Consider the following 26,912-nt stretch of genomic DNA (forward strand, 5'->3'; position numbering starts at 1 on the left):
TTATATTATTATATACACATAAACAGGTCTATTATATTATTATATACACATCATTAAGCATGTTATATTATTATATACACATCATTAAGCCTATTATATTATTATATACACATAATCAAGTCTATTATATTATTACATACACATAATCAAGTCTATTATATTATTATATACACATAATTAAGCCTGTTATTTTATTATATACACATAATTAAATCTATTATATTATTATGTACACATCATTAAGCCTGTTATATTATTATATACACACAATCAGTCCGTTTTATTATTACATACACATCATTAAGCCTATTATATTATTATATATACATAATTAAGTCTATTATATTATTATATACACATAACCAATACACATCATTAAGCCTATTATATTATTATATATACATAATTAAGTCTATTATATTATTATATACACATCATTAAGTATGTTATATTATTACATACACATCATTAAGCCTATTGTATTACAATATATACATCATCCAGTCTATTATATTATTACATACACTTAATGTAGTCTATTTTAGAACCCAGCTCAGTTAGAAGCGAATGTGTGCTGACTCAGTTAGCTAGTGCAGTTTTCACGATGCTATACAGTGCAGAGTAAAACTGAAGGAGCAAACGTGTGTAGCCTTTAGTAGGTGTGTGTAAGCGGTCAGAGGTGGGGAGTCATTCACCCGTGAACTACAGCTCTATTATTTACCTACTAGGCATTTTAATTATCTGGTCCAGACGTTACAGCATCAAAGTAGATATCAAATAATTTACTATCTTATTTTTCTCTGCTGTATTTCATTTGTGTCTGACAAGAGTGTGTGTGTTTTGGCCGCTGGACTGCGGACGTCAGGGTGACCAGTGTTTTTATACCTATAATACTGATCTAGAGTCAGTTTCTCTTCACTTATACAGATGCCGACGTTAGAATGAAAAAGGTGATGGCTGATTCTCCGGCTGGGAGACGGTATATAATGAAGCTCAGAGCTGATAGTGCAGATTTGAGGCTGGCTCTTTATTGTGGATGTTTGCTTGGGGACCTTTGTGTCACCAAAATGCGAGACCAGGTCCATCACTGTGTTGAGTTTAAGGCCAAAATCTTTTCAGAACTATCGGAAATTAATGTCTCAGTCATCAGGCAGTGAATTCATTACCATTTCATCTAGTGACTTTCTGTGAGGAGCTTTTAGAGGTGAACGTCTGGTTCCTATCACCACCAGTATTTAGCAGACACTCTTATCCAGAGCGACTTACAAGAAGTGCTTTGTCTATCTAGAGAAAGTATCTTTGCTAGATACTCTGAACGACTCTGTTTACATCTTAGCCACTTAATTATACAGAAGGGTTGAAAAATCAGTGGCATTTCCCTTTAAAACTGGTGTCAGATTCATCTCACTCAGTGCTTCATTGGCGCTGTATCAGATCTGGACGTTACCGCGGCTGGAATCAGGGCTTTATGAGCCTACAGTCCATCTCCGTCTGTACTGGCTCCTCTTTACTGTTCCCACGCTGCTCTCTCTGTAGTGTGGCACTCCGTCAGCGCTCTTGTCCGCAGGTTAGTGGGGGTCGAATTGTCTGGAGCTGAGAGTCGACTGACTCTGAATCCTTTTGCCAGCATAAATCAGCAGTGCCGTCGTTTAAGGGGGCTCTAAAAATAAAGGTTTCTAAATGGTTCTTGACTCTGATGTGTAGTTCTAGGAAGAACCTTTACAGAGTGTGCACTTCACACTCACACACATTATTCACATTATTCAAAACAGTAGTTTAAAGAACCGTACATCGGAAGGTTTTTTTGCTGAGCCAGTGGTTGTTCTTCTATGGCAGTGGTCTCCGAACTGGTTATTGTGAGTTGGATTGGAGCAAATGAATGGGCTATATGTGACCAGTTTAGGAAACACAGTTCTATGGCATTGTTGAGGAGAACCATTTTTGGCACCTATGTTCTATGAGTACAGATGCATCATTAGTGTTGCTGATTCTTATTGAATATCATAATGAGCTCTTCTTTTTGTGGGGAATTTGAGGATGTGCTTCTTTTTCTATTCTTTATAATTTAAATGCTGTAAATACACCAATCAGACATAACATTATGAGCACCTCCTTGTTTCTGCACTCATTGTCCATTTTATCAGCTCCACTTACTGTATAGCTGCACTTTGTAGTTCTACAGTTACAGACTGTAGTCCATCTGTTTCTCTGATTCTTTGTTAGCCCCCTTTTACCCTGTCCTTCAGTGGTCAGGACCCCCATGGACCCTCACAGAGCAGGTACTATTTGGTTGGTGGATCATTCTCAGCACTGCAGTAACACTTATATAATGGTGGTGTGTTAGTGTGTGTTGTGCTGGTCTGAGTGGATCAGACACAGCAATGCTGCTAGAGTTTTTAAACACCTTCAGTGTCCCTGCTGGACTGAGAATAGTCCACCTACCAAAAATGAGCAGCAGATGAGCTGTCGTCTCTGACTTTACATCTACAATGTGGACATACAAGGTAGGAGTGTCTAATAAAGTGGACAATGAGTGGACTCACAAGGTGGACAGTAAATGTTTAAAAATTCCAGCATCACTGCTGTGTCTGATCCACTCATACCAACACAACACACACTAACACACCACCACTACAACAGTGTTACTGCAGTGCTGAGAATGATCCTCCACCCAAATAGTACCTGCTCTGTGAGGGTCCATGGGGGTCCCGACCACTGAAGAACAGGGTAAAAGGGGGCTAACAAAGTATCAGAGAAACAGATGGACTACAGTCTGTAACTGTAGAACTACAAAATGCACCTATAGAGTAAGTGGAGCTGATAAAATGGACAACAAGTGTAGAAACAAGGAGGTGCTCATAATGTTATGCCTGATCAGTGTATAAACCCACTACCAACTATCCAAACCAGATCCTGGCCCATTAGCACCCTCTAGTGTAAGGCTGGAGTCCTGCATCAACTGAGATTATTTGCACTCTGCCTTTCTCACACTGGGCTGTGAGCTGTTTTCCGTTTGCGGAGGGAATTCATCCGCACTCAAGCAAATAAGGAATGTAGCAGGGAGTTCTGCCTTGAAGCTGGTGTTGATGGAACTTGTTTGTTATTTTGAGCTGTTTTCTTGCAGCTGTAGCTCATAATCGTGGCAGATGATGGAAGGATTCTTGTGGGATTATTTATTGACATATCATCTGTTTATCATTACTGTCAAAAAAAATGATCTAAAATGGAATAATTACAGGAAAATGCTTCACTTTTAATGTATGTTAATAATGAAAAGATTTTATTTCAAGCAGTTTTGTAGCTTTGCTATTGGTATGTTTATCAGTTGTCAGTACTTAAAGAACAGTGACCAACAGCCTGTGTTATTACAAAGAGTTTCAACTGTTTATTGGGTTTTAAATTATTTGCCATAATATAAAAAATACAAGAATATACAAAAATTTCCAATTTATAAAACATTATAAATTTATAAGACATTTATAAAATTTCCAAAAGTCCAGGGTAACAATATAATACAAACAGTAAAATAAAATTAAAATAAAATTAAAATTTGTGTCTCTAAATATAGAAAGTATAAAAACAATTTTTCTTCCAGTGCTGTGGCTGAACAGAGAACGGACAAAACATAATAGGATGTTCAATTGTACAGATGAGCGCCTAGAAAGAACTTCAGTTGGCCTTTTCCAGATACAGTTGTAAAGGGGACCAAATTCTGATAAATCTTTCTGATATGGTACTGATGATGCTCTGATCTTTAAAAGACGGCGGTGGGACGGGCGTCCAGCTTCAAGTCTCAGAACACGACGTCTTCCTCTCTGCCTTCTTTAATAAGGACATGTGAAGAACGTTTTCCTCAGTCTGACATCATTTTAAAGTCATTAAAAACACAAGCACTGCTGCTCATCTCACTGACTGGACTGTTTTTATACGAATGTGTGTAATTTTGGCTCTGATTACTTGTAGTGAGCATGCAAACAGTTTTCATCAGATTGTTGAGTAGAGTGAGATAAACATCTGTCTTAATCTATAATTGGAATGTATTCAATCAGTATCATTGACCCATGATCCCTCACAGTTGTGAGACCCATATGGTATTTCTTTCTCTCTGTACAGAAGCCGGCAGTCTCTGAAGGTTCGAGAGCATAAGGTGCTTGGCCCGTACGTGGACGGCCTGTCCCAGCTCGCCGTGACCAACTTTGAGGTAACAGTGTAAATGTGGCTTATTCACTTAGATGAGCAGTAAACTGAGTGCTGAAGCTAAATTACAGTTATTTTGTCCTAAAATTTACTTAAAGGGCCCAAATCCTACGTTTGAGATCCACCTTTAACATTCGTGTGGTTTTATGTAAGATATTCACATTTTCCAGCCTCTTTTTATCTCTAACCCGGCATTCACACCGGCAGCGATGCAATGCGACAAAGCGCCCGGAGGTCATTCATTTTGAGTGAGAGCTGGCGATTTCCGGCATCAGGAGGCGCCGCGAACGTCGGCGAGGTGGAAAGGGCGGAGTCGCCATCGTGACAAAGTTGTTGCAAATAAGGAGTGATGCGGTGTGGCGATTACCAGTAAGAATTGAGCAGCATAGTATGTGCTTTATCTCCACCACTGTGAAACGGTACACTCCTTTTTTGGTTCCTAGATAATTGTTCCGGCTAGAGATGGAATAATGGTGGCAGTGCTTTCATCGCAAAGAGACAGTCAAAAGACCAAATAGTGTTTTCTTCACAACCTGACAGCACAGACACAGGGATTATATAAAAATAAGCACACAAGCAATGTCTCACAAGGATTTTTATTTTTAGCGGGTACGCCTTTGATTTGGGCTTGGCGTCAGGGAAACCATGGCAACCAACGGTCTGCTCCCCCAGGCGATGAACAACGAGCGTTTTGTGCGACAGGAGGCGTAAAGTCGCTGCCGGTGTGAACGCAGGGTTACAGTCAAACAGGCTGTTTTTTGTTACTTTTTTCAACCTTTAAGGTTGATATACGGTTCTGTACAAACGTTTTGACACCCTTGGTCAGATGACATGAGATGATTTTCTAAGTGAAAATAAGTGAACAAATCTTCTACAGAGAAGACAATTCTGCACATTGTAATGCATAATTACTGAAATTATTTATTTTCTGAATATTACATATTGAAAAAAAACCCAAAAAGGATAAAATGTGTCATACCTGTTTTAAAAAGATGTTTTATGTTTTGTTTTTTCCCCAAAACATTAAGTTGAGCAAATAAACAGTAATTGTGCAATAAAATGTGCAGAATTGCATTCTCTGTAGAAGATGAAAAGAAAGAAAAATACAAGACCCAAACCAAAAAAGTCATATGCAAAAGGGGTGCACAAACTGCACTGTATATGTAAATGAGCTCTGTTCTCATTGGCTGACCTCTGTTGTGCCTTGTTCAAAAAGCAGTCCTGGCCCAGGCCCAGTCCAGGCTGAATAGGTGTACATTTTTTGGTTTTTGTGACATCACAAAAACAGTGAACTCAAAAGCAGCTGTTTTTGCAGCATAGTTTTCATAAATGGGCTGGAGAGCAAACTGCACCTCTCGATTTTCTAACAGTGTTTATGTGCAGTATTTTTTCTGAAAGGCTCTTTAATGGAACAGTTGCATTAAGAGTGTTCAGATGCTGAAAGAAGGCAAGGGGCTCGCAGACTGACTGATGGGTTGTGTGTGTTAAGACCTGGCTGACTGACTTTAGTGCAGTGAATTGTTTCACACTGTAAAGAGACCTCAGCGCCACGGGGTACGTATAAATCTGTCTGATTGGCCTCACACGTACTGAATAATGTTCGGTTGTTGTGCAGTAGGGTGGAGTTAGAGCTGAGGCGCTTTTACATGCAGGCCACACGTTAACTGTTCACTCTATTACACATGCAAATACAGAGCAAGTTAAATGTGGATTTCATGATTCAGAAATACCTACATTTAGCTGATTTTTTTTCCTAAAGCAGCTTTTTAGAAAATGCAGCACTGCTGCAAAAGTGATTCCTGGAAATGAACATTCTTTCAGGACAAACTGGGCTGAAAACCAAAACTAAAAATATTTAAACTATTACAGAATCTAGGCTGCAGAGTGTAGGAATGGAAGAGATGAACACGCTTTAAGAGGGTAAATTTGAACCCAGTACCTCAGGGCTCAATGTTCATGCTTCAGACCAAGTGGAAAGAACAAGCCTGAAGATCAGTTTAGATCTCAGTCACAGTATCGGTCTGAAAAATCATGTCTAGATATTTTCTCCAAATCATTCAGCTCTATGTTGTATCTCCAATTTATGCTCAGCATAAGCAGAGATTATAAATCTTATGTTTAATGTTCCTCATAGAAACCGTGAAAGTTACTTGTGGCTGATGTTCTCACTGTTTATCTGCTGTTCAGACTGTTTGAATGCATCTGTGCTGACCGGCTCAGAAACAAACAGTGTTTTTAATCTTCACTGTTTCACATTTTCTTTACCTTTTAATGAGTTTCTGAAGTCTTAATCTGGGCCTACACTACAAGATTTTTGCCCAGTTTTAACCCTGATTTGCCACTTATGACAAATGTTCATAACCTGAAGTGATTTTTCAGGTCGGGATGCTCGATCGGAAGCAGCTGATGGTGTGGATGATGTGTGGTGTGAGAGGAGAAATGAGTGAATCTTTAGCCCTCCGATCTGCTCTGAAGTGATCAGAGACCCTCTGATATTATCAAACGTTTAATATTTACGACTCAGAATGTTCATGAGTTCTGCAGTGTGAGAAGGTCAGAGATTTACTCAAGTGATTGAAACAGCCTATCAGAGAGCTGGAGGAGCAGAGAAACGGGCAGAGAGATCAAATCATTTTGTGCCAATTCTTTTGGTCTGTTCATCATGATTCATCATGGTCTATTCACACACGATGTAAAGTTTACACTGCAGCTGCATATAAAAGCTCAAACAGGTACAGTACCTTTAGCTGTGGTTTATGTGATCTGAGGAATTCTGGGAGTTTGAGTTCTTATTTGTAGCCTTGTTCTGTTAAACTCTCTCTACGCCCTGTCGTCTAGTCTGAGCACCTCACAACACAAAGACAAGAAATTCTGTGACAAACTGACGTCAAGTTTGTGATGCTCCCGTTTAGTGATCTGTTTAGATTTTAAAAGTCGTCTAGATTTTGGCACTTTGTTGTAGGTCCATTAAGTCATACTTTTTTCTTTTTTTTTTGGTAAAATGTTTTGACCAAGAGTACAAATGCATGCATAGTAAATTGATTCTAACAGTACTTACACATGTCATAAACCCAGATTTATTATGGTGATATTATACTGTTAATTCACTATTGAAGGGGTTAATTTCTATATCTATAACTCTTGTGTGTGTGTCCCTCTCCCTCTCCCTCTCCCTCTCCCTCTCTCTCTCCCTCTCTCCAAACCCTCCCCCAACCCCCTCTCTATCTCTATGTAGGATATTGAGTCTCTGATGTCAGAGGGGAATAAATCTCGTACAGTTGCAGCCACCAACATGAACGAAGAGAGCAGCCGCTCGCACGCCGTCTTCAGCATCATAATCACGCAGACACTCTACGACCTGCAGTCAGGGGTCAGCAGCACCACAGTATAATATGGATAATATTAGTATGTAGAATTAAAACCTCGTCAGATTAAGGCAAGGAGACACATAACCAGGTATAAGAGATGAAACGAAGCGACGGAAGTTTTGTCCAGTAACTTTATGTATTCTGGAGTGCAAAACACTGCATCGTTTCCACTGCAGGGCAAATCGGCTTTGCTTCTTAGATTTTAAGTTACAAGTGACTACATCTGATTTCAACAGACTGTAGTCACATTTGCTTGCCAATCCACATTGGTTGTCATGGTAACAACACCCACATGCATACACTAAGCAGGTAAGGGTAAAACTTAGAAAAGCTAAAGACAAGAACTAGCTGACGGAAAGCTCAAGCTGAGTTTCACCACATTGTTTCACTTTTTATCAACTACAGCATACACAGAACGTGATATTAGAGCAGGTTGACCTGGTCAGGAGACTGCTAACCAGCTACAGGCCATAGCAGTGTTATTATTCACAGACGAAGTCAAAGTGAACTTTGTCATTCAGATTATAAGAGTGCACAGCTGAATGAGATTGTGTTTCTCCAGCTCCGATGTGTGAATATAAAATTTTATAAACGCAAATGCACATAAACATACTAGACAGCATAGACAGACATAAAATATATAAGTGTGTGTGTGTGTTGTTGGAACAAAACCTCGTAAGTCGGTGGAACCAGACTTTTTTTTTTTCAAATCATTTTGTGCTTTTGGTTTATTCATCATGACATTTATACACAATGTAAACGGCAACAGGGGTTTTCAAATTTCAGCAAAAACTGAAAAGTGACAAAAATGGAAATACAAGGTTTTGTATATATACACATTGTGACGGTCAGACAGATTGGCAGACGCTCGCTGATAAAGTGCGGTGGCTTTAATCTTCCACTCAGTCCAAAGGGAAAAACACAACTCACAGTATAATATCCAGTCCAGTAATCGATAACATGAAACCATCCGAAACAGGGCAACAGTATCCAAGGGGCAAAAACACAAATCATACACGGGAAAATACGTCCAAGGTTCGATACACAAAATAAACAGAATAGCAGAATCAGAGAACGCTCAGTGATTGTCTAAACAATACATCGCAAAGTTTTCAACCTGAATCCCTGCTTAAATATTAGCAGGGGATGAGCATCAGGTGAAGAGTTCAATAATCCGGTGACTGAGAGCGCTGATGGTGCATGGGGAAACCACGTGACCTGTCTGAGAATCTTGGGGTTTGGAGTTTTCAAAGGCTGAGTCCTCTATCACGTGATCGATCACGTGGTCTCCCCTAGCACTCTGGGAGATGAAGTCCCACTCCTTCGCAGAATGCATGACACACATGCGCATATATATATATATATATATATATATATATATATATATATATATATATATATATATATATATATATATATATATATATATATACATACACACACACACACACACACTCACTCACTGGCCACTGTATTAGGTACACCTAATACAAGCATAAACAGCTTCATGGAATGGGTTTCCATGGCTGAGCAGCTGCATCCAAACCTTATATCACCAAGTACAATGCAAAGCTCTGGAGTGACGAGTCATGCTTCTCCATCTGGCAATTTAAAGGACAAGTCTGAGTTTGGCCCAATGCTACACAAGTGGGCGCTGTGTAATTGCTAATCAGTCAGGGAGACACTTCTACATTCATCTGTTGTATCACTCTGAGTAATGTAGTGTGAACTGTGTCTCAGTGCAAGAGTTGCAGTGAGCAATGACGCCATGTGTGTCTGTGTGCAGAACTCAGGTGAGAAGGTCAGTAAAGTGAGTTTGGTGGACCTGGCGGGGAGCGAACGAGTGTCTAAAACAGGAGCAGCAGGAGAGAGACTGAAGGAGGGCAGCAACATCAACAAGTGAGACTCACAAAACAGACACTTTCTCCCATCACACGGTGGTGAGTGGGTGAGTTAACCCTTGTGTGGTGCTGATGTGTTTGTTACTTAGTGGTCTGGTGGATCCACCACGTTATTGTTTTTTAAATCAATACAGCCACAACAACTTAAGCAAAAATACCAGATGTTTAAAATATCACAAGTGGCCAGGGTAGGGTTCTCCTTTAGCAGCTGTAGCCAGTCAGCAGCCTGTCCATATGGTCCAACCTCAAACACACATACACACACACACACACATAAATACAAAAATATACACACACAGACACACACACACTAACAGCAGACCATGGAGAAGAACAGAGTGAAGGACACAGCACCTCCACACTTTTACTCCCCGCGGGTTCACCTAAAACCATGTGTAATATAAATGTGGGGGGGGGGTCAACAGTGTGAAGGCACTGAATATGGGTTACTTTATATGTTCTTCACAGAAAATGAGGACAAGAATCTGAGGTTGAAATTATAACAGTTTGCATAATTTTTTCTTTTGGTAAACAATAAAAATGGGTCCTACAGGTCTGAACACCACACAAGGGTTAAGACACGAGCATACGATGAAACCAAAAAAGTCTCTGACTGGCACTGATGGCCAGGGCTGGATGATTTGAAAGATAATATCATACTTTTCTAAAGATTATATAATGATATTTTCTAAAAAATGTCTTAATATTGGTATTTGACACAAAGTTGCACCACAGTGCAACCAATCAGGAAAGTTGATGATTCTACATTTACATTTACAGCATTTAGCAGCCGCTCTACCGAACTGGATCAAAGTCAGAGCTGAAACACATTTCAGACTTTAGACTACTCATTTTAAGTGACCCCATATGTTAATTATGTTTATTTTAATCAAATAAATTACTAAACTTTCCATTTTGTCACTACCAAAACATCATAACACAACCCAAACTTTACCAAATGTTTCAGTAGTGACAGTTTTAGCTCAAATATAAAAAGATAATGGTGTAATACATTATCGTACGAAGCATTAATATTTAACTGTTGTTGTTTGGAGTGACTTTGCTATGTGGGTGCGTTGTGTGTTCAGGTCTCTGACCACGCTGGGGTGTGTAATCTCAGCTCTGGCTGACCAGTCAGCCGGGAAAGGCAAAAACAAGTTTGTCCCGTACAGAGACTCAGTTCTGACATGGCTGCTAAAGGTGAGGTTACTGACACTAGGGACACTAGGCTGTCCTTGGCCTTTTGCTCTTCATCATCTATATTTTACCATTTATAAAACAGATACCACCTCATAACTACTGAACTGTGTGTTATTGCACAACGGCACGAAAACTGTTTTGGTATCTGTTTTATAAATGCATTTAATGCCTGTTAAACCACTGTTTGGGTCTGTTCCTGTGTGTGCTATTCAGGATAATCTCGGTGGGAACAGTAAGACAGCGATGATCGCCACGGTCAGTCCGGCAGCGGACAACTATGAGGAGACTCTGTCCACCCTGCGCTATGCTGACCGAGCTAAACGGATAGTAAACCACGCTGTGGTCAACGAGGACCCAAATGCACGCATCATCCGTGAGCTCAGAGAGGAGGTGGAGAAACTGAGGGAGCAGCTGTCGCAGGCTGAGGTCAGAGGAGAGACTGACCAGTTCTGACCGATGCTGTCACAAAATTCTGAGGCCATATATTTTTATATGACAAGAAATAATTCTGCAAAAAAAGTTTTGTTGTGTATATATGTGTGTATGTGTATTCATGTATGTATATGGTATATGTGTGTGTGTCTGTGTGTGTGTGTGTGTCAGTCTCTGAAAGCTCCAGAGCTGCAGGAGAAACTGCAGGAGTCTGAGAAGCTCATCCAGGAAATGACCGTCACATGGGAGGAAAAACTCAGGAAGACAGAGGAAATCGCACAGGTACTCTGTACACACAGTATGTGTCCACCAGTATGTGGACTTTTATCTGTATTTATACAACAGTTAGTTCCAGCCACACAAGCTTTTGGTTGAGAGGTGTTCTTTTTTTTTTTAACCTGTATCACTCCGCTGAGATGCCATTGCTAAACAACAACTTTGACAGCTGTAGGAGACGCTCAAGTCATTTCAACATTTTTACCTCTTACTTTGCCACAAACTGAAAACGGACACTTTTAAGATCACATTTTACAGACAGCCGATTTGGTCAGACTCTGAAGATGAGTCTACACTGAATTTGCAAACTGTCATCACCACTGAGCAGCTTTTCAGTCAGCAGCTGTGACAGAAGAACAGCTAAACAACATGGAATCAGCCAGAAATGAACCCGATACCATTCGCCAAAATAATCAGGTGTAAGGTGCTTTACAGACTGGCTGGAACAAAACAACATTAATACTGATCTGGCAAAAAAGGACAAAACTGAGCTAAACCTGATATTGCGTCAGTTTAATGGCTCAGTCGGATTTGGTCAGACTCTGAAGATCAGACTACACGTCTGGCGAATGGTATTGTGTTCATTTCTGGCTGATTCCAGGTTGCTTAACTGTTCTTCTGTCACAGTTGCTGACTGAAAAGATGCTCAGTGGTGATGACAGTTTGGGAATTTAGTGTAAGGAGCTGGAGAACGAACTGCTAGCTGTACAGCGAGTGAGAGGAGCTGCTTGTTAAGGAACTATAATTTGGTGGAAGGAACTGCGACCATTAAAAATATTAAACGCCACGTTCATGGCCCAGTTTATAAATCTTACTTTAGTTATTTAACTGTTTAACTGTTAACTTATAAAAGCAATAGAACACTCGAGGTCGTGATGATCTACGGCGACCAAATCACAGCCGTGATGTTATTTTGTGGTAAGACAATCCCTCTCGGGATTACACCTGCTGTCGGAACAAAAATTCCAAATCGGCGACTTTGCAGAAGAAGGAACAAACATTCATAACATGGAAGTTAATGGAATGTGAGTATTTTCAAAAACATTTCAGATTCCAATAAAGGAAAAACCTACAAACACACACACACACACACACACACACACACACACACACATATATATATATATATATATATATATATATATATATATATATATATATATATATATATATATATATATATATATATATCTGTAAGTACCTTGATTACTGCATAGAAGTCAGAGACCACCCTTTATTCATTTAATGTCCAGTAAAAACCACCATTAGGTTGTGGGGACCAAGGGCTATCCCCTTCAACCCCAGGCCACCAACATAATATTATGAGTAAAAAAGAAATCTTTAAATACCAGCTGAACTCTCTGACTAATAAGTTCTCTAAAGATGTCAAAAAATGGAAAGAGTCTTCAGACGCTGAGTTTGTGGAAGAGGGAAAAAGGCTTCTTCTTTATTTCAGCATCAGGTGGCACAGGGTCTCGGGAGACCCCAACTGTGCAAACAGTGTTCCAAACAACAGTTCATACCATTTATCCAGGATAGTTTGATATCCCCCCACCTCACTTCTCAGATTTTGAAATTAGCTCATTCTCTAATAGGTGCATCAATTTGGTCATCACATGATGAGCTCATTCTTAAAGACTGGTTTCAACAGGTATTTACCAGCCTGCTTTACCTTTCAAGGTCAACTTGCCCCTCTCATCCCTGGGTCAGTAGGTACACACAGGCCTCTCTGTGAACCCAGGGGGGACTTTGTGAGAGAATTAATATTCTCTGTTAGTCAATACTACTTATTTGGTACCTGTTGGTTACCATATCTAATCTATTTGATTACTGATTAAGGAAATATTTATTTAAAATCTCAAAGTGCAAGTTGTTGTTTTTGAGAGGTTTTTTCTGTGGAGATTAAATATAAAATAATCCACTTGCATAAGGAGGAAAAATAGGAGTTTCCGAAACTAAGTTCAAAAATGATAAAAAAATGGAAAAGATTCAGAAGACCAGGATTTGCAGAAATAATGATGGCTTTATTATAAAGAGAGTGCTGAGTATACCTGCCTTAGTGTCACCCCAATCTGAACAGCAGCTCAGACACACAGCTTTTATGCTATGCCACTGACCCCCCCACCCCCAATAGATTCGTACAGAACAGAGTGGGACATTTGAATCCTGTCATAAATACTTAACTGTTTTCTGCCCCAGGACATCCTCTGTAGGGCTGTTGTAAGGCCATTTGGTGTTATTCTTCAAACCACGAAAACAGAAATGCGTCTTAACCCCTTCAGCATTAATACTGTTTAACAACAAATTACAATTAAAACAAAGGAAAATAAACAGTAAACTGGAAAATAAATCAAATTAAAACAATTCCCAACAAGCTACAGAGAAAATGACCTGGAAGAGCTGGTAGACACCAAAACTGCCCCCATCAGATATATATATATAAAGGTATAAGAGAACAAATAAACAAATAAAAGAATAATCAATACATAAATACTATATTTAAGAAGATCAGTAGTGATAACGTCATTAGTGAGGTTCTAAAGAGGTTCCTACAGATCCTTCCTGATGTAGAGCTGAGATATATTTGGCTGCTAGTCTCACCATCTCAGCTTCTATTGCGTACAGCGTAGTTTCTCAGACTCTGACAGAGAAGAGACGTGTTATTTATTATTTGTTATTTATTATTTCTTTTTTTTATTTTCTCGTATTAATTGCTATCCTGTGCAGTATAATAGAAAATGTGTATCATCCTCTTATTTCTCATTTCTCCTTTCTATGTCTATGTAGGAGAGGCAGAGGCAGTTGGAGAGTATGGGAATTTCTCTGGAATCCTCAGGGATTAAAGTAGGTGAGGACAAATGTTTCCTGGTCAACCTGAACGCTGACCCCGCCCTCAACGAGCTGCTCGTCTATTACCTGAAGGTACGACACCTTTTATCAGCTAATAAACGAACAGATCAGGCACACTGGCCTCTAAAACGTGCAGTTTGTTGGTAATAGATCTGCTGAGCACTTCAGGACATTAGAGGGTAAATATGATGTAATAAAAATCTCTCCACTGGACCACTGTAAGGCTTTGAAAATAAAGTTGTACAATTTTGAGAATAAAGTACTATTAATACTACTATTTAGAGAATGAAGTCATAATATTTTGGGGGAAAAAATAGGAATATTTCAAGAAAAAAGTCATAATATTTGGAGGATAAAGTGGGCTAACTATAATAGGGCTACCATAACGCGTTGGGGTTGCTGTACTGGCGCTGGAGCGATAGCCCGATAGCCATGTAGACGACCCTGCCCGCGAATCTCCTTCAGCAAAACAGACAGACAGTTTCCTCCGAGTCTGTCTGGCTCTTTATTCTAGATAACCACAGTTTCCTGCTCAGCCGTTTCATTTATACAGGCTGTTGCTGATGTGCAGGAGAGACAGGGAGACTTGAGTGTTTCTTTATGGGTGACATTGATATAAAAATATAACTCCACCAGCTAAACCCCCCTCATTTAACACAATGAGGTGCTGCCTTACCTTCGCAAAGCCTTTGGCCACAGTATTGTGACCTTTCCTGGTATTAATGCCACTTTAATGTCATTTAATGTAATTCTATTACTCTTTTCTTGAAATATTCCAACTTTTTTTCTCAAAATAATGACTTTTTTCTCAAAATACTTTTTTTCTTGAAATGTTACAACTTTTTTCTCGAAGTAGTGACTTTTTTCTTAAAATATCATACCGTATTACTGTTTTTAAAGTAGTATGACTTCTCTATCAAGATAAAACGACTTTTATTCTCAAAATATTGACTTTTTTCTTGTAATATTATGACTTTTTTCTTGAAGTCTACTATTTTTATTTGTATTAACAGTGGCCCTAAGACGCTGATGTAGTTTGGTGATGTGACTGCTGTGGAACTTAGCAGAATTTTGTAGAACTAAGTGTAACCACTGTCCCATTGATTGTTGGGGTGCAATCTACGTTGCAGTGCATGATGGGACCTGTAGTGCATTATAAACCGGGCTAAAATGAACAGAAAATTAAGACTTTTGTGGCCAGATAGGAATCGTGTCACTGGCCTATTCTGGTCCGTGGGCCTTGTGTTTGACACATTTGTCAACATTATTGCAGTAGTAATTACAAAAGAATGCATTTGTGTATGGAGAACAAATCGGTTGGTTGGGCCTGGACCATCGAGAATTCGGCTTCCCTGTTGTCAGTGCTTGTGTGTTTGTGTCCAGGTGCACACGCGCGTGGGAGCGGATACGTCTCAGGACATCCAGCTGTTTGGAATTGGGATCCAGCCGGAGCACTGTGTCATTGATGTCGCTCCAGATGGAGACGTCACACTCTCCCCTGTGGAGAACGCCAGGTAGAACACAGGCTCTGAGAAAAGGATGTGAACATTTTTGGGAGATTTCAGTGCATAATGCTGTGAAACGTCCATTTTTCCCGCAGAACCTGTGTGAATGGAACTATAGTTTACTCCTTGGTTCATCTTTGGCACGGAGACCGCATCTTATGGGGCAACAATCATTTTTTCAGGTGGGTTATTGATAAAGCAGTTATTGGTGCTTGTGTTTATAAAATAATGCTTATAGTCACTCAGATGAAGCTTAGATGTTGTGTGATTCCACGTGATTCCACTGTTTCTTTTAAAGTGGAAAATTAAAAGATTTTAATTTATTGTGAGTTTAATTTAAAAAACTGTTCAAAAATGCCGTCCCTCTCTTTCATGTCAGTAGCGAAACACAAAGAGTTGTATTATGTAGGTGGAGACTTAGAACTCATTGTTTTGATGTAAGTGTGTCTCAAAGTCATCAGTGTGGAACATCAAGAATTGTCACTACAAGTACACATTTTCTGGAATTAATGTTTTGTGCTTTAATAAAAATGTGATGATTTTATGAGTGAACAGCTGTTCAAAGCTCTGTTTGCTGGTCATGTACATTTTTGAGTTCTGCTTAAAATGCGCAAAATTGTCACCACTGAAACATTTTTGAAAGTTTGAGTTTATTGCTGGGAGTTAAAGCAGAATGTAAGTAGAGGAGCTAGTACAAAGATGATCAGCAGTAAACTGAAAGATTGGGGTCCCACAGCAGAAAATAATGAAATAATTTAAAGTGCAGGTGAGCAGTGGAGGAAATAGGGTGTGTGATCGGTCCAGGTGGGGGCCTCAGTATTTGGATCGCCTCAGGGAAGAAGCTGTTGCAGAGTCTGGGGTGATGGAGCAGATCCTCAGGTGCTTTCTGCAACATGGCGGGCGGGAAGAGTGCGTGGAAGGAATGGGAGGGCACGTCCACAATGATGGTGGCGATGAATGATAGAAGATAGAAGGGTAGAAGGTGTTGATGATGGGTAGAAAGACCCCGATGATCTTCTGAGCTGGTCAGAGGTCAGAGATTTGCTTAGGCGTGTCTCCTATATTCAATAACGTGCGAGTATGCGTCTCACCCCCAGAGTGAACTTGCCGAAGAGAAAGCGGCGGGACCGTTTGAAGGATCTGGATCGCGAGTCTCCGCGGGAGAGCTTTGTGGAGGTGGACGTGGAGACAGCCAGCGAGGCTTCGTCTGAGCAGGACTACAGCTATGAATTTGCCCAAATGGAGGTCATGATGAAAACATTAGGGAGCAATGGTGAGCACTTATTTAACCCCCTTATTTCCTGCCCCTCTGCCAAAAACGTATGGCTAACGGGAATGTGCATGAGTACTTGACTCTTGCTTTACTGTTCCAGAAGCTAGAATTCGCATATACACAATGATTGAGTGTGTATATATTACATTATTACATATATTATACAGTATACAGTATATTACATGGGGTATTACATACCCCAAAATACTGGCAGCTAAAGATGGTACACAGATGACTGAATACAAATGCACGCCACACTTTCCAGATTTTTGTTTGGAAAAAGTTTGGAAAACCATGTATTATTTTCTTTTCACGTCACAGTTACTTGCTGCTTTGTGTTGGTCTGTCACGTAAAATCCCAGTAAAATATATTTAAGTTTTTGGGTCTGACGTGAAAAAATGTGGAAAAGTTCAAGGGGCATGAATACTTTTTCAAGGCACTGTATATTTATATTAATTATATATATACTGTTCAGGCATAACATTATGACCACCTCCTTGTTTCTACAGTCACTGTCCATTTTATCAGCTTCACTTACTCTATAGCTGCACTTTGTAGTTCTACAGTTACAGACTGTAGTCCATCTGTTTCTCTGCATACCTTGTTAGCCCCCTTTTACCCTGTTCTTCAGTGGTCAGGACCCCCTTGGACCGTAATAGAGCAGGTTCTATTTGGGTGGTGGATCATTCTCAGCACTACAGTAACACTGACATGGTGATGGTGTGTTAGTGTGTGCTGTGCTGGTGCGAGTGGATCAGACACGGCAGTGCTGCTGGAGTCCACTCTGTTAGACGCACGTGCATTGTTGGTCCACACTGTAGATATAAAGTCAGAGACAATAGCTCATCTTTGTCATTCTCTGTGTGTTCCCCTGCAGACCCAATGCAGAACGTGGTGCAGGTTCTGGAGAAGCAGTATCTGGAGGATAAGCGCACGGCTCTGGAGGAGCAGAAGCTGCGGTATGAGCATGAACTGGACCTGCTCCGCCAGCAACTCTCTCCTGAGAGAGTCTCTCAGCACCAGCGCAGCAACAGCCTGGCCTTCCCCACACACACCACCCACAACAAGCTACGCTTGTGGACTGAGGAGAGGTAAACAGGGGTCTTCCTGATTTCACTGTTTTAGGTTTTGTTTGTCTGTATGTTTACTCTCGTTGGTGTAGAGCAGGGGGCATCAATTCCAGTCCTGGAGGGCCACCATCCAACACACTTTGATTGATAAGGTCTTGCATATGAGCTGGTAATTAGCTATAGAGTTTAATTAGGTGTGTTTGAGCAAGAGCATCCCTAGGCTGGACTAAGGCCCTCCAGGATTGATGACCCCTGGTGAAGAAAATAGGCTACAATCACACAGCAGGTCAAAGTGGCCCAAACCTGATTTTCTCATTTTCTGTTCACAATATCTTTTAAATGTGATGTGTATATGACATCAGTCTGAACAGATCAGCTCTAAACTGACCTGCATGTGCAAAAGAACAGATAACGAATGCCAGTCACTCTCGGAGGATCAGCTTCATCTTCACCAGCGTCACAGGAGCCATCATGAAGCTTCACTGACTGACAGCTGGGCTCAGCACTCAGAATGAGTTTGAGCCATAAAAAGGGCATGGTTGCTTCTTTGGTTTGTGTCCACTGATTCTTTAAACTTAGCTTTCAGGCTTTTAACTGTTCTTTGATGCTGCAGCCTCGTTCTCTTACTGCCGCCTTCTGACAATTCTTTCAAGATCCCTTCTAACATGGAGGAGTTTGGATAAGTCTCTTCTGATTTTTCTGCAGAAACATCAACCCAAATGTTTATGAGTCTCAGCAGCTCAGAATTATGACAAATGTCGAGTTGGATTGATGTAAAAGCTGCATGAATTCTGATCTGGCTGTTCAGACTGAGTCGCATTGGCGCAGATTGGATACGTATCAGATTTCAGTACCACATATGACAGCATCTCAAATCGGAATAGAAAATGTCAACTTCACTGTGTGTCTGCGCATCTGTGTCACATATGAAGAAAAAGATCGGATTTGGCTCACGATTTCCTGCTGAGTGAACAAAGCCCATTCATAAACGAATGGAGGTCTGAGATTGTTTGTGTTTGCGTTCAGGGATGAGTTGTTCCGTCAGAGTTTGTCTCGGCTGAGGGAGCAGGTGGTTCGCGCGAACACGCTGGTCAGGGAGGCCAACTTCCTGTCGGAGGAGATGGGCAAACAGACGGATTACCAGGTCACCTTACAGATCCCTGCAGCTAATCTGAGCGCCAACCGCAAGGTGGGAGTTTACCTGGATACAACTGCCACAAGGAGAATGAGTTACAATTCCACATACATATTGACCTTTCTGTGTTTTTTTATCCAGCGTGGAGCAATTGTCAGCGAGCCGGCCATTCAGGTGCGTCGGAAAGATAAAGGCACGCAGGTGTGGACCATCGAGAAGCTGGAGAACAAGCTGGTGGACATGAGAGACCACTACAGGGAGTGGAAGGAAGGAGCACAGGATGGGGTGAGAAACCAGCAGCAGTCACAGACTCACAGGACGACAGAGAAACATTCGCACTGAGTTGATAATGATTTAGCTGAGTTTCAGTTTGTTCACAATTTGAGCATCTGTTGGTAATATAAGAGTTAAAATAAAGGACAAACAACTGTAAAGAAAAGGAGAATTTAGAGAGGTCACAGCTCAAATATTAATAAGAGCCATTTTGTCCGTTCAACAAAAGTCTAACCACCTTGGGAGCCATAAGATTTTATGTTCAGTTTTATTCAAATAAGGTTTGGACCATCTTAGCTGTAAATATGTCACAGTATGGGCTGATGTACTAGTTTAGGAAAAAAATATGCTCTGCTTAAATCTTTAGCTCAGCTATAGCTGCTTTTCTCACATCTCCAGCAGGAAACTTTTCCACAAAAGTAGAACAGTTTCTTCAAGGCTGAAGTCGCTTCTCATTCGCCGGTTTCTCATTCAAATTTACCTGTTCCACCTTAAATGATGCCTGAGGTGCCACACTGTAACTTCTGCATCATTTAAGGTCAACTGGAACAATTAGAACGAGAAGCTGATGAATGAGAAGCAGTTGTTGTCTGCGTTGTTATGGTGAACGGGGTATTCTGTGCGCCAACCTTCAGGATTAAAGAGTGAATTAGCAGTTCTACATTAACTTCAGCATTTAAGACTATTTCTTGTTAAACTGTGTTGAACAATCAGCAGAGCTTTATTTTACTGTAAAGGAGGATTATTTTACCTAAAAATCTAATTCTGCTGTGGAGCCACAACAGAGCAGTAAAAGAGCCACATGTTGCCGACCCCTGGGCTAATAAATAATGGCCGATTGTACCTTGTACATATTATCTCATGTCTTTTTTAGTTGTTGTTCTTATTTGTTTATTTGTGTTTATTCGTCTTCCAGGCAACGAAGCTGCAGAATAAGCAAGGTGATCCATTCTACGAAGCGCAGGAGAACCACAACCTCATTGGCGTCGCTAACGTTTTCCTGGAGTGTCTTTTTCATGATGTCAAGCTTCAGTATGCAGTTCCCATCATCAGCCAACAGGGGGAGGTACTGTGTCAGAATATCTTCTGCTAGTCTGGAGAGTTTATTGAATGATGATAATATCAGTCTGTAGATACGTGTCTTGCTCCAAGTCTTATGGTGTGAATAGTATAAGCATGCGTTTACATATTAAAGCAATGAACAAAAAATCTCATTTGCACAATTTCTACTCCTGACCCAAATGTAGTTGAGCAGCCAAAGACATTTGGTTTCTGATGTTTGCTTCTTTTGATTTGCACTGGTGTTACAAGACTGATGTAGCTATCAAGCTTTGGAAACCTACCAGTTAGCCTCACAAACTCACTTCAAACTATGGAGCTGTTCAGTATCTCTAAGACTTGATTATGTGGTTTCTGACACTCTATGACACACTGTTATATATAAACTTGGACTAAAGTACATCCCATAGCTAGAAATAGTAAAAGCCTGTATTTTGTCCTTTCTTTTATAGAGAACAGTGTTACAAACCTGTAAATGAGTGTGTTTGGTGCATGCTTGGGTCTGTATGTGTGTTTCAGGTAGCGGGCAGGCTGCATGTAGAGCTGATGCGCGTGAGTGGGGCGGTGCCCGAACGGCTGGTGGGCGGAGACGACTCTTCTGAGAATTCAAGCGAGAGCAGCAGCTATGAGGTCATGGATACCAATGGAGAAATCGTCCACATGGCCAAGAAACTCACCTGCAGGGTAAACACGCACCTGGTTCAGCACACTTCACTATCAGAGCTTTACTGCAGCCTCCAAACAATAAGCAGTGGATTTGTCTGGGTTGGCAAACTACGATTTACTCTTTGTTGAAGAGTTGGAACTGAATTTCTTTTGCTTCTGTGAAATAAAAGAGAGTTAAAGTTAAAGTCCAAGGGACCACAGTATAAATGATTTAAAAAGTTTGTATGATACTAAAATTTTGTTATATTAATGTTTAAATAAAAAAAACAGAAATATAATAAAACCAGTAAAATGACCAGTTATTTGAATTTCACTTAATTTTCTTTATATTTTTGCAGCTCTGCTGCATTTTAGCAGTTCATTTTAATTAACTAAAACAAAAAAAAAAAGCACCCACCAAAGGTGTGACCAGCATGACCAGTATGGCGTGTTAAAGTTGCTGTGACAGCAGTGGCATCTTTTTTCCCACTTGAGATGCAGGTGTTTACTCTTTTGTGTGCTCTTGTGTGTTTGTGTTGCAGGTGCGGATCCGTGAGGCGACCGGTCTGCCGTTAAATCTGTCCAATTTTGTTTTCTGTCAGTACACTTTCTGGGAGCAGGCTGAGCCAGCCGTGGCTCCACCCATGGTCAGCCCAGACAAACCATCAACTCGCACCACAGACGCACAATTTACCGTACTGTTCAACCACTGCAAGGTCAGAGAACACACACACACACACACACACACTGTTTATGCTCAGATCATCTGTAATGCACATACGTACTGACCTGTATACACACACATACACAGATACACATACACTACCATATGTATGAAGTGTGTGAATCTCTAACCTCACAGTGAGTGCATTTACATCCAGCCTCTTTATCGGATTTCTTCATGGGGTTTCTAGCTCGGAGTGTGGTGTTTACATGCCCATTCGAATAATCAGACCACTGCAGAAATTGATTATCATCGGATTATTGAGTGCATGTAAATGCACTCACTGACTAAATGAGATCTCACATTTTACCCAAGTTGAGTCAGTTACATTTTATGAACTGTTTATTTTTATAAAACAAAACTAAATACATAAATGAGATTGGATGAGCTGTTTACATAGTATTGGAATATAGAAAGTTAAAACAATACACTAAGATTTCTTTATGTTTGATTTTTAGATATGAAGCACCTTGTGGAATTGGCTTGTAACTCACATTTAGCAGGCTGAAAATTCTCCTTTGGCAGTCAAATGGCCTTTGATTCTTTGTAAGAGCAGAGCTAGGCATCGGTGACTGGTGACACTGTGGGCTTGTTTTTGTCCAAAAATGAGCACATTCACCGCTGAATATTATTAGAATTGATTATAATTCATTCTAAAATTGAAACTTACACCTTTAGATCCATGTATTTGTTGCTTACCTAGAGTATAACTGTTCTGAAAATTTTCAACCACAAAAACTTATTATTACACAGCAAAGGAAATTACAGTTCTCAGCCGTGTTCAGTCAGACTTTTTGTGTGGCCTCCTTAAAGCTGTATTAGATATGATTTGTTAATTAAAATTGAAAGAAGTATTATTACTCAGTGAAAAGAAAAAAAACAGGCTAAAATATAGTGAACTTTTAATTAATTAAAATTCAGCAAGGTCCAGTTAGAGATAATTTCCTCAAGCAAAGGTCCAGAACATGATAATATCTAACTTGTATTATGATTCAGTACCATGTACTGTTTACTGAAGTAGCCTAGAAGTTATAACATCTTATGTATTCGACAGCTGAATGTCAAATCAAATAAAGTAAAATTAAGTCATATTTTTATTCAACAGTATTTGTCAGTTTTCTGTTTTTAGAGCACGTCATCCTCCCTCTGACTCACTTTCTTCTCTGATTGCTGTTTCTTCTCTTGTCCCACCCCTGTGTGTGCCCCACTCACTTAAGTCTTAGTGCTCATTGTAATGCATAGATCTGATAGGCTGAGTATCGTCACATGCGATTGGTCTGTGAGTCTTCTGGGGTGCTAAAGCTATACCGAACAGGCTAGAAAAGCTACGCCGATTAAAATAGGACCACCCCATCGAAATTAAAGAATTATCCACAGTTTATCGGTTGTACGTCCATGTCTACATAGGACAGCGTCTGGGTCCAGACTCAGACCACTGTCCGCCTATTAGTGACCTCTGCCATAAAGCCTACATAGTGAAGCTTTAACTGTAATGTATTATTTTCTGCCTCTCCCCTGCAGGACTTTGTAGTTCAGGTCACTGAGGAGTTTCTGGAGTTTATCTCAGACGGTGCGCTGGCTATAGAAGTATGGGGTCATCGCTGTGCTGGAAATGGGCACTCTCGCTGGGAACTGGACACACTGCAGGCCAAAACACGCACACTCCGGGACAGGTGTGTGTGTGTGTGTGTGTTCCCTCACCTATAGAGATAAAACAGTCTTTGACTATGTGTTTGTGCTGTGAATATAAAATGCAGTATATAATGTACATACTGATTTGTTAATTTTCTAAGTAGAACTGTTGACACATCCTCTACAGAGAACACATAGAGCACATTTTAATGCACAATGGCTGTTTATTTGCTGATTTACACACATTGGGAGGGAACAATGTAGGTGTTTCCAAAATAAATGTATTAATATCAAAGAAAACTAGTGGCCCAAATCTGATTTTCTCACTAAATTCAATTTTTTGTTTGGCTGTTCACATTATTTTTTAAATGTGGTCTGTATGCTATATCAGCTCCTAAACTGACCCACGTGCACAAAAGAATAGCGCTTCATGTGGCTCATCCTGTGGTAAACAGTCATGACGGCCAGCGAACACCTGTTGCTCCCAGAGCTTTCAGTTTCGTCTTTGCCAGCATTGCAGGAGCCATTGTAAAGTTGCAAAGGTTGACAGCTGGGCTCATCACCCACAATGCATTTGAGTTCACCAGTCGCGATAAGTCTCCTCTAATTTTTTAGTACAGAAACATCAGCGTAAATTATTTATGTAAGAGTCTCAGTTTATGAGTCTCAGCTGTGTGAAATTATGACGAATGTCAAGGACTGATGGAAAAGTCACATGAATTCCGATCTGGCTTTCAGACTCAGTCAGATTCAGTGTGTTTATCTGCTCACACTGACACACAGACACATGTCTGTGTCACATACAGAGAAAAAGATAAGATTTGGGTCACTTTTACCTGCTATGTAAACATAGCCTTAAACACATCCCGGAAACAAGACACAGCTGGGCAGGATCACAAGGGAAGGAGTAAGAAACTGGGAGCAGGTAAGTGGCGGTAACATGAGGGAAAAGCAAAAAGCACATTGACAGGGACATGAGGGATGGTCAACCAAAAGGAAAGACATGACAAGGACAAAGCTAAGACAGGGGATAGACAGGCATTACACCTGTGCAAAATGTACTGATTATGGGCACAAAGTCCTGGTCCTGCAAATCCACAGAGGTCAGATCCAACACACCAAGTTCTAATATTTTTATGCTCCGTAAGACCTTCATTATGTGGGTCTGGTGTGTTAGATTAAAGCAGAAGCTAAACCAGGATCAGGACTGAGCACCCTTGCTGTATATTTTCCACATAGAAAATCAGCAAAACATGATTTGGTCAGTTTGTTTAGACTTTTCCATCTGACAGTATAAACATGCTTGTCTCAGGTGGAGTGAGGTGTCCCGCAGGATTGAGCTGTGGGTGTCCATCCAGGAGCTGAATGAACAGGGCGTTTATTCACCTGTGGAGCTTCACCCCAGCAGAGACACCAGCACTGGAGGAGTGTTTCAGCTCCGACAGGTCAGACATATGCATACTCTAGGGGTGTAGCTATAGGGGGCCTCGGGGGAGGGGGTTGGGATTAGGGCAGCAGAGATCAATTGACATAGTCATTGACCAGTTTATCATTGACGGCTTCTTTTTGATTTGCAATTTTCTTTGGTCTGTTTCATCTCTCAGAGATGAAAGCATTAAGTGCTGTTTATCTGATGGGGCAGTTTGGTGTCTACCAGGTCTTCCAGGTGGTTGTTAGGAGCCCCATTTGCATGAATGGCTGTTTTGACTGGAAATGAAACAAGTGAAGGGTGACTGTTCCGCAGTACTATACATATTAAAACAATCCTGTGTGTGTGTGTATATGTGTGTGTGTCTGTGTGTGTGTGTGTGTGTGTGTGTGTGTGTGTGTGTGTGTGTGTGTGTGTGTGTGTGTGCACGCAGGGTCACTCTCGGAGGCTACAGGTGTGTGTAAAGCCAGCTCAGCAGTCCGGGACTCTGCCGCTGTTGGTGGAGGCCATTCTCTCCGTCTCCATTGGCTGTGTGTCCGCTCGGTCCACTAAATTACAGAGACCACTGGACAGCTACCAGGTCAGTCTGTGTGTGTATGTGTGTGTGTTTGAGACCTACACCTCCACCTCAGCAGCATCAAGAGCATTAGTTAGTTCCGGCCATGAAAGCTGATTGGTTGAGAAGTGTTCTAACTGTGCTGTTATTTCACCATAACATCACAGGTTTTTCACAAACACTGTATCACTCCGCTGAGACGGCGTTGTTAAGCAACGTGTTTGACGAGTTTGTACTTCTTACTTTTCACACAAACAGAAAATGCATCAATTTGACCGACAGCCAATTTGGTCAGACTCTGAAGATGAGACTACACTACATTCCCAAACTTGTCATCACCACTGAGCAGCTTTTCATTCGGCAGCTGTGACAGAAGAACAGCTAAACAACCTGGAATCAGCCAGAAATGAACCCAATACCATTCGCCAAATGTGTAGTCTAATCTTCAGAGTCTGACCGAGTCAGACTGAGCCATAATACTGACGCAGTAAAAAAACAAAAAAGCTACTCAGCAGTGATGACAGTTTTGGAGTTTAGTGTAAGGAGCTGGAGAACGAACTGCCGGCTGTGCAGCAAGTGGGCAGAGTTCGTTACTCTGGTAAGCTGCTTGTTAAGGAATTATAATTCGGCAGAAGGAACATTAAAACATCTTAAACACCACGTTCACAGCCCAGTTTATTTTATTTATTTAACTGTTGTATAAAAGCAATAGAACACTCGAGGAGTGCGTTATCGCCAATAACATCACGGCTGTGATGAATCTACTGCGACCAAATCACAGCCATGATGTTATTTTACGATAACACACTCCCTCTCGTTTCTACTGCTTAAATAAAATTTAGGACAAAAAGAAAAGAAACGAAGTTTTCACTATGGATATACATTCTGACTTACAGTGCATCCGGAAAGTATTCACAGCGCTTCACTTTTTCCACATTTTGTTTTGTTACAGCCTTATTCCAAATTGAATTAAATTAATCTTTTTCCTCTAAATTCTACACAAAATACCCCATTGTGACCATGTGAAAAACGTTTTCTCGAGAGTTTTGAAAATTTATTAAAATTAAAAAACAAAGAAATCATATTTACATAAGTATTCACAGCCTTTGCTTAATACTTTGTAGAACCACCTTTGGCAGCAACTACAGCCTCAAGTCTTTTTGAATATGATGCCACAAGCTTGGCACACCTATCTTTAGGCAGTTTTGCCCATTCTTCTTTGCAGTACCTCTGAAGCTCCATCAGGTTGGATGGGAGACGTCTGTGCACAGCCATTTTCAGATCTCTCCAGAGATGTTCAATCGGATTCAAGTCTGGGCTCTGGCTGGGCCACTCCAGGACATTCACAGAGTGGTCCTGAAGCCACTGCTTTGAGATCTTGGCTGT

The 26,912-nt window shown here is 40.6% G+C and overlaps 1 protein-coding gene across 4 annotated transcripts in view; it reads left to right on the top strand.

The window, feature by feature from the left end:
* Nucleotides 1-26,912, top strand: part of kif13a (kinesin family member 13A) — a 108,756-nt gene that overhangs the window by 57,845 nt on the left and 23,999 nt on the right. For all 4 annotated transcript variants that reach the window (XM_037534164.1, XM_037534166.1, XM_037534165.1 and 1 more), the window contains exons 7-25: nucleotides 4,114-4,201; nucleotides 7,433-7,567; nucleotides 9,352-9,464; nucleotides 10,555-10,666; nucleotides 10,880-11,092; nucleotides 11,270-11,380; nucleotides 14,162-14,296; nucleotides 15,608-15,738; nucleotides 15,825-15,911; nucleotides 16,827-17,002; nucleotides 17,881-18,094; nucleotides 19,100-19,262; nucleotides 19,350-19,493; nucleotides 20,398-20,547; nucleotides 21,060-21,224; nucleotides 21,728-21,901; nucleotides 23,431-23,582; nucleotides 24,854-24,986; nucleotides 25,404-25,550. In XM_037534164.1, the coding sequence (XP_037390061.1) occupies nucleotides 4,114-4,201; nucleotides 7,433-7,567; nucleotides 9,352-9,464; nucleotides 10,555-10,666; nucleotides 10,880-11,092; nucleotides 11,270-11,380; nucleotides 14,162-14,296; nucleotides 15,608-15,738; nucleotides 15,825-15,911; nucleotides 16,827-17,002; nucleotides 17,881-18,094; nucleotides 19,100-19,262; nucleotides 19,350-19,493; nucleotides 20,398-20,547; nucleotides 21,060-21,224; nucleotides 21,728-21,901; nucleotides 23,431-23,582; nucleotides 24,854-24,986; nucleotides 25,404-25,550 (2,743 nt within the window). The remainder of the gene's footprint in view (nucleotides 1-4,113; nucleotides 4,202-7,432; nucleotides 7,568-9,351; nucleotides 9,465-10,554; nucleotides 10,667-10,879; nucleotides 11,093-11,269; nucleotides 11,381-14,161; nucleotides 14,297-15,607; nucleotides 15,739-15,824; nucleotides 15,912-16,826; nucleotides 17,003-17,880; nucleotides 18,095-19,099; nucleotides 19,263-19,349; nucleotides 19,494-20,397; nucleotides 20,548-21,059; nucleotides 21,225-21,727; nucleotides 21,902-23,430; nucleotides 23,583-24,853; nucleotides 24,987-25,403; nucleotides 25,551-26,912) is intronic.

The sequence above is a fragment of the Pygocentrus nattereri genome, chromosome 24 (genome assembly GCF_015220715.1).
Source record: "Pygocentrus nattereri isolate fPygNat1 chromosome 24, fPygNat1.pri, whole genome shotgun sequence".
Lineage (NCBI taxonomy): Eukaryota > Metazoa > Chordata > Actinopteri > Characiformes > Serrasalmidae > Pygocentrus > Pygocentrus nattereri.